The 14,556-nt window shown below is 42.7% G+C and overlaps 1 protein-coding gene across 1 annotated transcript in view; it reads right to left on the bottom strand.

Moving 5' to 3' along the window:
• RAD51B (RAD51 paralog B) overlaps nucleotides 1-14,556 on the bottom strand; it is a 1,398,038-nt gene that overhangs the window by 1,358,539 nt on the left and 24,943 nt on the right. The window contains exon 4 of the mRNA XM_030213870.1: nucleotides 12,374-12,490. Coding sequence (XP_030069730.1) covers nucleotides 12,374-12,490 — 117 coding nt within the window. The remainder of the gene's footprint in view (nucleotides 1-12,373; nucleotides 12,491-14,556) is intronic.

Below are 14,556 nucleotides of genomic sequence, written 5' to 3'. Positions count from 1 at the left end.
AAGTCAATTAACTATATACATACTAGTTGTGAAAGTGCAGCCTGGAACCAAAGAAAACTGGGTCTAGGGGGATGGAGTTGGATTCTAGCTAGAGAATGACACGGGGATAAAATTTGTCCCCGTGGGTTCTGTCTCCGTCCCCACCACGTTCCCACAAGCCTTGTCTCCATCCCTGTCCCATCCCTGCCCCACCCCATCCCATCTCCATGGGCTCTGTTTTCATCTGCAGAAGCCTCGAACACTTACGATTTTATATTAAAATCTTTTTATTACAGTATAAAAAGGAACAATATGCTGTGCAACTGTTGTGTATAAATTACAAATAGTAAACAACAATAACAATGAGGAGCTATAATAAACCCTCCCACCAACACCACCCTCTACCCACCCTTCCAACCCCAACAATAACTGACTTCTACTACCCCAAGGAATCCTAATCCACCCTGTTAAAATGTCCAGGGGTACAAAATACAAACCATTCTGTATGCCCTAGAGGGGAGAAATAAGCCCTATGAAGCACTGTTATGATTTTTTAATCTGTGGATGAATAAGAAGTCATCAACAATCTCAGGAGTCAGTCTAGCTCTCCTGTCTTCCACAGTCCCTCCTGCAATAGAATATGTCTTCTTAGAAGATGTGCTGGTAGCAGGATGTACAGGATCCCCCATGCAAATTTTGCTAGCTGTGGCCAGAATATTTGCTTGTTTTTCCAAAAAATAAAAAATATTGTCATCTACATCAAACATAAATAACTGTCCAGTTCATTAACGGGTTTCAAAGAAGAAAGTGACACGGGGCCAAAGTTTGTCCTCACAGGCTCTCTCCCCATTCCCACCCTGTCCCCGTGGGATCTGTCCCTTCCCCAGCTCCGTGTCATTCACTAATTCTAGACACCGAACAAATTCTGCAGGAATGTCTGATCGAACCTGCTGTCATGTCGGGTATCCTGCTCAAGGCAGTAGTGAGATGTGAATGTGTGGACAGAAAACCACGTCACAGCTTTGCACATTCCCTCTATGGAGGCTGACTTCAAGTGGGCATAAGTGAAAGAGATGCAATTTGCTAACCAATTAGAAGTCGTGCATTTGCCAATGGCTACCCCTCCCCCTATTCAGCTTGGGTTAAAAGAAACAAAAAGCTGGGTGGATTGTCTATGGACTTTAGTCCGCTCAAGATAGAAGGCTAAGGCTCGCTTGCCATCTAAGGTATGCGGTACAATTTCACCAGGATGGGTATGTGGTTTTGGAAAAAATGATGGAGGAACAAACTGACTGATTAAGTTGGAGCTCTGACACTACATTAGAAAGGAACTTAGGGCATGTGTGTAGAACTACTCTGTTGTGATGAAACATTGTGTAATGTAGATCAGCTTTTAGGGCCTGAAGCTCACACAACTTTTCAGGTCAAATAATTCAGATCAGCTGGGTGCAGACAACACTGAGATCCCATGACAAAATTGGAGGCCTGACAGGGACTTTGTCAATATCAAACCTCCCATGACGCAAACAACTACAGGCTGTACAGAGTTGGGCTTGCCCCCTACACAGTGATATCCACTAATTGCACTGAGATGAACTCTTTCAGAGTTGGTTTTCAAACCAGACTCGGATAAGTACAGGTGGTGTTCAAGAAGTTTTTGTGTAGGACAAGTGAGGGGATCTAAGGTTTTGCCCTCATACCATATTGCAAACCTCTTCCATTTAAATGAGTAACACCTCTTAGTGGAGAGCCAGCCTAGAAGCCTGCAAGATGCGAGAGATATCCTCCTGAAAATCTAAGGATTTGAATTCTATGCTCTCAACATCCAAGCCATGAGAGCAAATTATCCACAGGATGCAGAAGGGATCCCTCATTCTGCGTGATGACATTTCGGAAAACAATCCAATCTCCCAAAGAAGAGAAAACCAGACCTATCTTGATCAATGAAGGATGATTAGGATTACAGCTCCCTAATCTTGCGTTTCAGCAAAGTCTTCTCTATGAGAGGCACAGGAGGATACGCATACAGAAGACCCTCCCCTAATGTAAGAGAAAGGAGTCCAATGCTTGTCTGCCATGTGATCTGAGCCAGGAACAGAACTGTTGTTGAAATGAGTAGCAGAAAGATCCACCGAGGGAGTGCCCCACTCTCAGAAGATCTTTCGGGCTACGCCCATGCTGAGAGACCACTCGTAGGGTTGCAAAACCCTGCTCAGTCTGTCCACCAGGCAGTTGTCCTTTCCTGCAAGATAGGTGGCTTGGAGGACCGTTTCGTGAAGGAAGGCCCACTGCTTCCTGACACAAGGGCTAAGATCCCGTACCCCCCTCCCCCCTGCTTATTCAAATATCAAGGGCAGAAAATAAATAAATAAATAGAACATTACAATCTGGTTGTCCATTTGAATGAGAATAATTTGGTTGTGTAGTTGATAGTGTGTTTCACATGGCCCTGAGCTCAAGGAAGTAAATATGGTAAGTCATTTCCTGAGTAAACCCTGGGTGTGAAGCCCATTCACATGAGCTCTCCATCCCAAGTTGGATGCATCCATTGGTAACACATTCTGAGGCTGTGGAATTTGGAATGGTAATCCTACAGTCAAATTCATCCAAACTGTCCACTAGAGAAGGACATGAGTCAACTCTGAAGGAACCTGGATTACATCTGAAAGATAGGTCTCTGCTCTTGCTTGTGAAAGAAAAGCCCAAGCCTGCAATGTATCGAGCAGGGCTCCTATGTACTCCAATCACTCAATCAGGAGAACATGAGACTTGGGGTTCTTTATCATGAACCCTAGTAATTCCAATACCCAAATAGAAGCATTGACTCTGTTACTCCATCCTGCAATGTGCTCTTGACCAGTCAATCATCCAGATAGGGAAACACACATAACCCCGGTTATGTTACAACTACCACTAGATACTTGGTGAATACCCTGGGAGCTGATTTGAGGCCAAATGGCAGAACACAATACTGGTAGTGGTGTTTCCTTATTCAGAATCTGAGATACTTCCTGTGACTGGGAAGTATCGAAGTATCGAAATGTGGGTATAGGTGGCATAAGTCCGGATTGCATAGCCAATCTTTTTCCTGAATCATGAGAAGAAGGGTGCCAAAGGAAATCATCCTGAACTTTTCTTTGAGCAGGAATTTGTTCAGGGCCTTTAGATCTAGGATGGGATGAAATCCTCCCATTTTCTTGGGCACAAGGAAGTACCTGAAATAGAATCCCTTTCCTTCTTCCCCTAGTGGCATGGGTTCAACCGCACTGGCTTGTAGAAGGGCAGAGATTTCCTCTGCAAGTACCTGCTTGTGCTGAGAGCTGATGAACGATGCTCTTGGTGGGCAATTTGATGGTCTTTGATGCCAATGTGTGGCGTAACCAAAATGGACTATTTGAAAAACTTATCAGTCATAGGTTACAAAAGCCATCTGCGTTGGAAAAAATTCAACCTCTCTCCTACCGGTAGGCCATCCGAGGCAGTTAACTGGAGTGCGGCTATGCTCTTCTAGAGCCAGTCAAAAGCTCGTCTCTTCCATCGACTGGGGAGCCAACTGGGACTTCTGAGGACTGGGCTGGAGAGGCCAATAACACTGGGCCTGGGGTTCTGGGAAGAAAAAGGTGGTGGCAGAAACCTATGCCTTTGAGAGTAGTTGGGAAGAGGCTGTAGTCAAGACAAGCACTAGATGGTATCAGTATGCTTCTTTATGAGGTCAATGACCTCCTCCACCTTGTACCCAAAAAGATTATCTCCTAGCAAGGTATATCCGCCAACATCTCCAAGGCACACGATGCAGATCGAGCATGGGTCCGTCACAGAAATTACCTGATTACATTGGGCGCCCCTGTTGAAGCCACTAGGAGTCTTCTTGGACATCGAGAAAAGAATCGCAACCAAATTAAACTCCTTAATTGTGAACCATAAAAAGCGACAGCGTTCAAATTGAAGTTGGTGCTCCAGCTTAAACAGGCCTAGCAACTCACAAAAAAAAGAAAAGAAACTCAAAGAGCAGAAAACACTACAAAAATTAAAAGGCAACAGTATAAAATGAGAGGAAGGATAAAATAATTGGACAAAAATATCCACATGGAAAGGCATTGTTAATGTAGAGAAAAAACACACACAGGAGAACATGATGAAGAGTCCTCCCTGCTCTGCAAAAAAAACAAAGAAAGAGGAACCCGATGTTTGGTGGGAAGGCACCAGTGCATGCGTGGTGGGACGCTGCTAAAACTTTCTACATTCATCTCGCTAGTCAGTGTTCACACTGAGCTCCATCAGATGATGTCACCCAGATATGACAATACAACTGGCCTGTTTGCTCTTGGAGTAGAGGAGTTTCAGTTCATTATACTGACACAGTGAGCCATTTAAAATCTAGAACTGGATTAACACTATATTGGGCCCTAGCCACACAAACATTTGTGAACCACTGCCATGGCCCTCCATTTACTTTATCACCATACCCCTCCCCCAAATCATATTCCCTTTTTGGCTGCCTGCTTGCCGTCCTCCTTTCCCCTACCCCACTCCCCCCCTCCCCAGATCTTCATTCATGTCCTTTTCCCCAAACTTCACCGCCCATGGGTGTAGTTTGACTGTTTCATTGGGGGGGGCAAAGGATGGGGCAGAGCATATTAGCATATTCATTTGCATATATATATATATATATATATATATATATATTCAAATGAATATGTTAATATGGAGGAAGGAAGGAAGGGAAAAAGAGCTGGCTTTTTTGGGGGGAATAACCATAATGAATATGTATGAGATATCAAGCCAGCTCGTTCTCCCTTCCTTCCTTCCTTCCTTCCTCACCCAGCACTCCCTCTTCCTCTCCAGTAATATTTCCCCACCCCCTTTCCCATACCATGCCACTGTTGACCTTAGAAATGTATAGGCTCTATATGTAGATCCCTCAAGAGGTAGTGTGTGTCATGATTTAGGCTCTACACCCTTTCTGATGTTTTGGTGCCACCTCAGTAAGGCCAACACACAATCTCTCCACTGCAAAACGCTATACACAAACTTGTGCAAAAACACACTGATATCCTTACTAAACCATAACAGCACTAACTCCAACGACACGACGAGCTACAACCTTATGCGTGAAAAGGCAGAACTGTAATTACACCAGGCTCTAAAACACCAATACACTACCTCGTGAAAAAAAGCAAAACTAAAAGGGCTGCAAATACTACACGCTAGCAGAATACTGCACCTTGATCTCACATGAAAAACACATGACACAACAGACATGACACAAGGAACTAGAAATCAAAAAATATGAAGGCAAAATACTAAACTGGAAAGTTAACTCAAGAAGTCAGACTCAGCATGCAGCAATAGCAGAAAAATTGAAACTTACATGCAAAATATCACAGATGCACATTTCCAAAAGCTGACATATTCCAATTAATACATTTTGAAAAAAATACTTTTTTCTACCTTTGTTGTCTGAGCATTTAGTTTTTCTATTCGCTTTGGTCCCGGTGTCTTCTGTTTTATGCAGTGTCTTCTTTCCATTTGATATTTTTTCTCTCACCATGTCCACCATCCTCCTGTGTCCTTATGCGTCCTGTCTACCATCTGTAGCCCTGTCCCTATCCTTCCTCAAGTTTCAGTATCTGCCCTCAACGTGTTCCAAACCAGCCCTTAAACTCAGCAGTTTCCCCTCCATCCATATCCAGCATTTCTCCTCACTCCCCTCCATCCATGTGCATCTACTTCTTCTGTCTTCCCTCCCCTCCATCCATGTACAGCATTTCTCCTCTCTCCCTTCCCCTTCATCCATGTGCATCTCCTTCCTTTGTCTTTCCTTCCCTCCATCCTTGTCCAACATCTCCTCTCTTCCCTGCCCTCCCCTCCATCCATGACCAGCATTTTTCCTCACTTCCCTCCCTTCCATCCATGTGCATCTCCTCCCTGACTTCTCTCCCCTCCCTCCCTCCCTCCATCCATCCGTCCAGCAACTCTCCATTCTCCCCTGCCCTCTCCTCCATCCATCCATATCCAGCAAATTTCCTCTCTCCCCTTTCACCTCCATCCATCCATCCATGTCCAGCAGTTCTCCTCCTTCCCCTGCCCCTCCGCTCCATGTCCAGCAACTCTCCATTCTCCCCTGCCTTCTCCTCCATCCATCTCCAGCAAATTTCCTTTCTCCCCTGTCCCCTCCTTCAATCCCTGTTGTCCAGCAATTCTCCTCTCTCTCCTGCCCATCCTGTTTCTTTCCATCCCCTTCCCCATTCTATCCAACGTCTCCCTCCCCCCCTCTCTCTCCCCCTTCGCAGCATCTACTACTACTACTACTACTATTTAGCATTTCTATAGCGCTACAAGGCATACGCAGCGCTGCACAAACATAGAAGAAAGACAGTCCCTGCTCAAAGAGCTTACAATCTAATAGACAATCTAATAGCATCTCCCCTCTCTCTCTCAATAAAAAACAAGAACATGGATGCAGCAGCTCACAGGTTTGCTTGCTGTGTTTTGAGTGAACGGTGACCCCTGCGCGGGGGAGTGGAAACAGATTTACCAAATGGCTTCCTTCCTTACAGTGGACTAGATAGGCTGGCTCACTTCCACTCCACTCCCGAAGTTGCAGCGGCGGACGGGCGGGCGTAAAAGCAGGCTTGACTCCATCCTTCGCTTCCTGCCCTCTCTGCGTCCCGCCTTCTTCTGATGTCATTTCCTTTCGGGTGGGCGGGACGCTGAGAGGGCAGGAAGCAAAGGACGGACTCAAGCCTGGCTGCTTGCTGCTTTTACTACTGGAGTGGCGCCCCGCCCGCTAGTTCGCCACTACGGGCAAGAACATTAAGTTGTCGTCATTGTTTGGGGGGGCAATGCCCCCCCTCACCCCCCCAATCTACGCCCATGTCACCGCCTCAGAAGTGGTGTGTGGGAAAACTGCAGGGCCTAGCTGTGAAGCAGCAGTAGGTTGTGAATGAGCATGCAGATTATGCAAGTACATGCTTCAAAATGGAGTGGTCTAATAATCAAAGCATTGGGCTGACACTAAGGAAGATAGGCAACTCATTTTTGCCCTCCCACAAATTAGAGTTGCCAAGGGTTTCAAAGACTGACATTTACAGGTGATGTACTTGAGGTCTAAATACATATGGAAGAAATAACAGAAAATAGTATTTAGCTTTCTCTAGTGGCTCTGAAAGGATATAATCTGGGTTAGCAATAGTAACAGGCCACTTTTCAAACAAATTTGCCCAGAATAAATACCTGGGTCAGTTCCCTAAGCTTAAAACCTCACTTGCCTACACACAGATATATTTGTACCAGTATATTTCTGCATTCCAGCTCGCATCTTCATAAGGAAATTCTATGACACTTTACCCACCCAAAGAGATACATAAATGGGGGGGGGGGGGGGCGGTACATGCATGCACTTCCTTGCTCTTGAGATACATAAATTCTGGTATTGTGCTGATGTCTGCTCTTCATGTGTTCACTCACCGAGTGCCTCCCCTAATACAACTCTTTATCGTCATGTAAAGTTCTTGCAGTTGGTGCCAGTGCTCTTCCTCAGTCTGAAGCAATTCCCTCCCTCCAATACATACATACATACATACATGCATGCACACACACTTCTCACCCCTCTCACAGGAACTTCCCCCAGACCCATCTCCTCATTTATTTTGACAAGAGCTGCTTTCCAGTGTTCCTGTCCCCATTGCCTTCCCATAGTCTCTGATGTCTGTCCTGGCCCCTTTCTGTATGACATTGGTTGTAAGAACTGCTAACATCTCAGGGGAAGTTGAGTGACTTGCCAGTGCTTTTACTGGCACTAGGTGCAGGCACGACAGGTTCAAACACACAACAGGAAAAACTAAACAGCTACAAAAAGGTCTGACCATTTTGCCATCTTTCTGGCTTTTGGACATTAATGTAAAAATCTATACAGGCCTGAAAAAAATCCAGACAACCCTTGCCTCTTGACTCCTGGGCACATCCGATAGGCCTAGCTCACCTATGTCTTAATCCAGCCTTGGGTGGTACATCTTATAAAATGGTTCATGACGGCATGGAACATGCCCCTCAAAAATCTGTCTCATTCAGAGAAGCCCTTGAAAGGTTTCAAATTTCAAGTATGAAAGGAATGGTGGTGACGGTTCTGCTACAATGAACAAACCATGGTATAAGAATAAAAGGACACCAGCATTACCAAATCTACAAACAATTGAGAAGTGAGTAAAGCCTACATGAAAGAGCACACTCTTGTCAAGGTCAGATTGAAGAAGCTGTGTCACTTGGCAGTACAATCCTTGGGGAACCATGAAAATGGGAATCTGAACGGGAAAAAAAAAAAAGAAAGGCTAACTCCACAATTGTAGGCTTCATTAGCTGTCTCATTTGTAAATCAGGGATTGGTCTCAATGCACACAAGCAGGTTTATAGCAATTCCCTATGAGGAATAAAATATTATCAGTAGGAGACACCATTTTATTTGGAGACATTTATAGAACTGTAGGTTGCACATTTGAATGGCCGCCTTTTTGCTTAAACATTTTGAATACACGTTCAATAAAAAAAATCATTCATGTATTCAACATCTTTTCCATTTCTGGAATCCTTGTAAACAAGGACATCTCAAATTATTCAATTGTGGCATCTACAGCAATGGGCACTGTTTTTCAGAGTCTCAGCCTTGTCCATTTTAACATACTTGTCAAAAAATTGTAGGTGTGTTAAAAATGCTAACGAACCTTAGTAAACAGGGCCCTTGGTCTTACCCAGGATGGCAATTCTTAAGTTCTTTAAAAAACCTGTGAGCAAATGCTAAACAAAACTAATAAAAGAGCTTGCTGAGTAGCAATAAAATTTTGCATCAGTGCCTGTGAGAGGGTACTAACTTTGAACATTAACTATTAATTCGACACCACACTTCTACTGTGGGCTCATACAAAGTACATGTGTGGCAGAGTCAAGGATGGAAAGAAAAACTCACAGCCCTATTTTGGGTTTAAACTATCTTGTCTAGCAAAGTGGAGATCTAAACATCTATTCTACACCTGTTGGATATCAGAGTTTAAAGATTCTCATGAAAAATAAGATTCTGATTTTGCATTTTCAGAAAGAGGATTATGTGAGACAGGCCAGCTTCCAGTGCAGCTCAGTTACAAACACTCTAACCGTTCTTGTCAAAATGACTATTGAACTGACATTGGAGAGGCTACTTAACTAAAATGGATGCAAAAAAACAGATCCAGAATTTTTTTTTGAAGTGCATACTGAAATGAGTCAGATGGATCAAAATTTACCATTAGTAAAGAAGTGCTTATTCACAGTACTATCCGGGTAATTCTATAAAGAGCTACCTAGTTTTAGGCAGAAACAATGTTCAGAAAACATAGTTACTCACCTGTAGCAGGTGTTCTCTAAGGAGATAAATATCCTCACTAATGGGTGACATCAACAAACAGAGACCAGCACAGTACACGGTGCCCAGTGTTCTTCTAGAAGCCTTTAGAAGAAACTCATCACGCATATGGCCATCTTTGTGCTCGTCACTGTCAAAGAGGACCAACTAAGTCCAATATAATAGCTGATAGAATGCAACTCTAAGGGGAGGTGGGCATGACAATATGAATATTCACCTTGCTGTCCTCGGAGAACACCTGCTACAGATGAGTAGCTTCGTTTTCTCCAAGGACAAAGCATGATGATATTTCCACACTGATGGGAATCCCTACCTACCAGGCTGTGCTAAATAAAAAGGGGGGAAAAAAGACACCTGCAACATGCAAGGCCCAACAATAAACAGATAACGTTAACTTTTTTTCGTAACAGCCTAGAACAGAAACAAATCGGCTGGGTGGGTGTTGGATTCCGAATGACTGTCTGGTTAAACTGGCTATTGCATCAGGAATCTTGTTCAAGACAGTAGTCAAGAGGTGAATGTGTTGACAGAAGCCCACCTTGAAGCTCTGCAAATTTCCTCTATGGAGGCTGACCTCAAGTGGACTACCGACACAGCCATGGTTCTGACATTATGAGCCATGACATGACCCTCCAAGGTCAAACCAGCCTGGGCATAAGCAAAGGAATTGCAGTCTGTGAGCCAATTAGACAGCGTTTACTGATGGCAGCCCCCATCCTGATGAGATCAAATGAAACAAAATACTGAGTGGACCATCTATGGGCTTTAGTCCGCTCCAGACAGATGGCCACGGCTCTCTTACAGTCCAAAATGTGCAGTATGCCTTCACCAGGAATGGCACAAGGTCTTGGGAAAAATATTGGCAGAACAAATGAATGGTTAAGATGGAATTCCAACACTGCTTTGAGAATAAAAGATGTGTGCAGAAAACCATTTTGTTGATGTAAAATTTTGTATAAGGTGGATTTACTACTAAGGCCTAGAGCTCACTGACCCTATGTGCTAAAGTGACTGCCACCAAAAATAAGATTTTCCAGGTTAGGTACTTCAGGTGACAGATGCCAAGTGGCTCAAAGGGAAATTTCATTAGCTGTTGGGACCTCTTTGTTTAATGGAGACCCTGGCTTGAGAATTAAGGAAAAAACAGTGTAAAGAAGAAATCAGAGAGAGGGACCAACACAATTAGAAAAACAAAATGACCAATCAAAGGAATGTACAAGAGACAGTGTTAGATATGGCTGAGGCCTACAAGAAAAACCTCACTCATTGTGGTGCTAAATCTCACAGATTGGGATGGGCCACCCTTGGCATCTCTGAGAGGTTATGCTTCCACTGCCACCACTCTGCTATCCTTGGCTGGGGGTGGGAAAAGCAAGGGCAAGGTGAAAATGGAGGAGTAGTGGAACAGTGTTAGGGACAGAGCTTGAGCCCCCCCCCCCCCCCAAACAAAAAGGTGTTCTGTTGCCCCTGGGACTAACAGTACATTTTTTTGGAATCATTAACATCTTTTTGACTAGCTTCTGTAGGCTAGAACCTTATTTATATTTTTTAATTTAAATTTTTTTTTTGGTATTTGCTATTCCATCCTTCAAACCCAGAGCAGACCTATTTACAACAAAATAAGGGATACACAGTCCTACCAAAACAGAGCTAACAAAATAAGGTAATCAGATAAACTGTAATAGGAAAGGTACTGACAGGACAGAATGAATAAATTGCCAACCTGAGGCAGCACTGCCTCAGCCATCCCAATCCCACTATCCTGCCAATGTCTTTCTGTATTATTACGCTTTCAAACCTGCTTTAAAAACCTCTCTCTTCCCAAAGACTGCTTCATAATAATCCATCATGACTTCTACTTCCTAGTATCATCCATTATCCTTTCCTTTAATGTTTTTAGTCTCATGCATTACACCAATGGTCTCTAATGTTTCTCATACCTTACACTATCTGCTTTTGTCTCACCTAGAATGTAAATTGCAATGAACCCTGGAAAGCGGATATTAGTGGTATACAAGAAATTAATTGAATTGAATTTAAATTCCTATATGATGTTTCAAGCTTCAAATAATTTGGAAGTGAATTCCATATTCAAAAAAACTCTGATCATCTTGTAATGTCAAGCCAAGGAGAAACCATCGGTAGAATAACAGAGGGTTTTTTTTTTTTTTTTTGCTGTGAACAAGCAAGCACAGTGGCCTATATGATATAAGCATAGTAGACGGCTAGAGGAATCCTTGTAAAATGTCTTATAAGCCATAAACAACATCTTAAACTAACTTTATATGACACTAGCAACCCAAAATGAAGCAACTGATATGCACTTATTCTGGCTTAAGTGGAACATCATAACGTTACTCAATGGGTGTGAATTATCAAAAGCACAAGTGCAAAATCTATTAACAGAAATCCACAAAGTGAAAAATACTTCAAAAAATTATCAAAAGGAAGGAAAAAGCCTCAAAGATTATGAACTTTAGAATTTAATCAAGTTTTGCACTTTAGATATCAAAAATTGGAAGGTTTTTTAGCCGATGATGAAAGAGTGAGAGATCATTTTGATCTACGTAGCTCTGTCAATCTGCTTAGATCCGAGCTCTTTGAGGCTTTTTCCTTCCTTTTGATCATTTTTTTAAAGTATTTTTCACTTTGTGGATTTCTATTAATAGATTTTGCACTTGTGCTTAAGTGGAACATTAGCCAGAAAAAGTCGTGTTTCTATTTGCCTTATTCAACAATCTCCACCAACCGGCATTGATCTGCTTTTTTAAAACTGATTCAGTAATTTCCTTGAATATTTGTTAACATTTCAAGCTGTCAAACAACACAAATTCAGGGGGGTCTTTTATAGAGGCACGCTGGAAGTTTCAGTGCGCGCACAGAAATATATGGGCATCTCTAACATTTAGAGCGTGCTTATTTTTAGCACGCGCTAAAAACGATAGCATGCCTTTGTACAAGGACCCCTCAGATAGGGATGGTATCCAGTTTCTACAATACCTCTGTGAGTGTTCCACAGGCCACGCCGCCATGAAGAACTTTGTCCAGACTATCAAGGTTTGTGGGTAAGAAGGCCAAAGCAGGATCATTCAGTTGTCTTTTCCTCATGTCATAAGCCTTAAATTTAAAAAAAAAGGAGCTATAATATATTTCACTTTTTCTGCATCTCTTTGTATAATACTTTAATATAACCCAACATTTGCATGATTACAGTTATAGACGTGCTGAGAACTGCAGTTACAGTGCTTGTTGACCATTAGTTCAAAAGAAGAAAAAAACAAAATACTGCTGTGTCTATGGGAACCATTAACTGAAACTCATTATCATACATAACTATGCGTTTCAGTCAATGATTCCCATAGACAAAGCAGTACATGCTAATATTTCAGCAAGGAGATAGTAAAACATAACAATTAAATTCATGCCAATAAATGTCATTTTTGCATCAAGTTATTTACTATATAGTTAACGGTTCTGAAATTTTGATGTCTTTCTGATGCTGCTGTCAATCTTCTGTATGTTAGCAGTTGCTTTGGTCAGTGTAACTATTTTATGCCTGGATGCTATAAGGGTAATTCTATAAATAGTGCCTAAAGGTAGGTGCCAATAATTGTGTGTCAAGGTTTATAAAATACAAGTACATCCACACGAGAGTGGGGCCCTTAAGTGGCAATTGCATGCATATTTGCAAGGTGCTATTCTATAAAACTGGCATGCTAGTCACATGGTGCATAAAAGCAAATGGGCTGGGCTGTACCGGCAGGTGGCATGTGGATGTGTCATGGGGATTCTACTACTATTAATCATTTCTATAGTGCTACTAGACATACACAGCGCTTTACACATTATATGCAGGTGCTTTCTCTATCCCTAGAGGGCTCACAATCTAAGTTTTTTGTACCTGGGGTAATGGAAGGTTAAGTGACTTTCCCAAGGTCACAAGGAGCTGCAATGGGAATCGAAGTTGCCAGGATCGAAGCCTGCTGCACTAACCATCAGGCTAGGATTCTACGTAGAACATGCATACCTTACAGAATAGTATCAGATACACAAACCGCAAGGTGTGCCAATTTATGCCTAACGTTGACCTGATGTAGACTGCTGTGCCTAAGTTTCGGCACAGCAAAGCAACTTTGCACTACTATTCAGTAACAGGTTGGGTGTGCCTTATCGCCATTATAGAATTGGCACTAAGCACACCCCTTTGTTGTACCTACATTATAAGAACATAAGCATTGTCACACTGGGACAGACGGAAGGTCCATCAAGCCCAGTATCCTGTTTCCAACAGTGGCCAATCAGGTCACAAGTACCTGGTAAGATCCCAAAACAGTACAATACATTTTATGCTGTTTATCCTAGAAATTTAGGTGCCACTTTATAGAACTGCCTCCTAGATATTCAGTGCTGTGCCAGATATCTAGTGCTTCTTCGGTTTCATTTTCATTAGAGCTGAACATTAAAAAAAAAACAGGTGCAAACTTCGGTATAAGCTTAATTTTCTATGTGCAGAAAAATGGGTGTGGAAGGAGGGTTTCCAGAGGCAGGGACCCACTGTGTCCCTACTTTAGATGTATAGGCACAGATACTGAGCGCCTATATGTCTACCATATATATTTGGGCTCGGACATGTCAAAAACAGGTATAACCTGACATGTACAGCCCAAATGTATATGTTACACATACATACTCAATAATACTAGACTGGGTGCATAAATGTATATCGATAAAGTAGTGCACACTATACATGCAGCATTACTGCAAATGCACCTAATCTTGGAGTACACTTCTCCCATCTTAGCGGACATCCAATTTCAAAACTAACCTCGGATAATTATCATTTAATCCTCAGCCCTTTTATTGCTCAATCTCATAAAACAATCCTTTCCAGTGTCAAATGCAAATAAAATACAAGAAATTCAAACAATTCTCACTTCATCCTGCTGTGAGGGATGTTAACCTGAATGCAGACTGGAATTTTCTATCAGCACACTCAGGGCCCCTTTTACCAAGCCGCATAATTGCCTACGCACGCCCAACATCCACCAAATTGGAATCACCACCCGACTACCGCGTGGTTCTTGCAGTAATTTCATTCTTGGCGTGCGTCCGATACATGCGTCTGAAAAATATTTTTTGTCTGGCGCATGTAGCGGATGCTCGCCAAGCGGCATCTGATGCGT

The sequence above is a fragment of the Microcaecilia unicolor genome, chromosome 9 (assembly GCF_901765095.1).
Source record: "Microcaecilia unicolor chromosome 9, aMicUni1.1, whole genome shotgun sequence".
Classification (NCBI taxonomy): domain Eukaryota; kingdom Metazoa; phylum Chordata; class Amphibia; order Gymnophiona; family Siphonopidae; genus Microcaecilia; species Microcaecilia unicolor.
The sequence above is the reverse complement of the archived record's forward strand: the minus strand, read 5'-3'. Positions and strand labels throughout refer to the sequence as shown.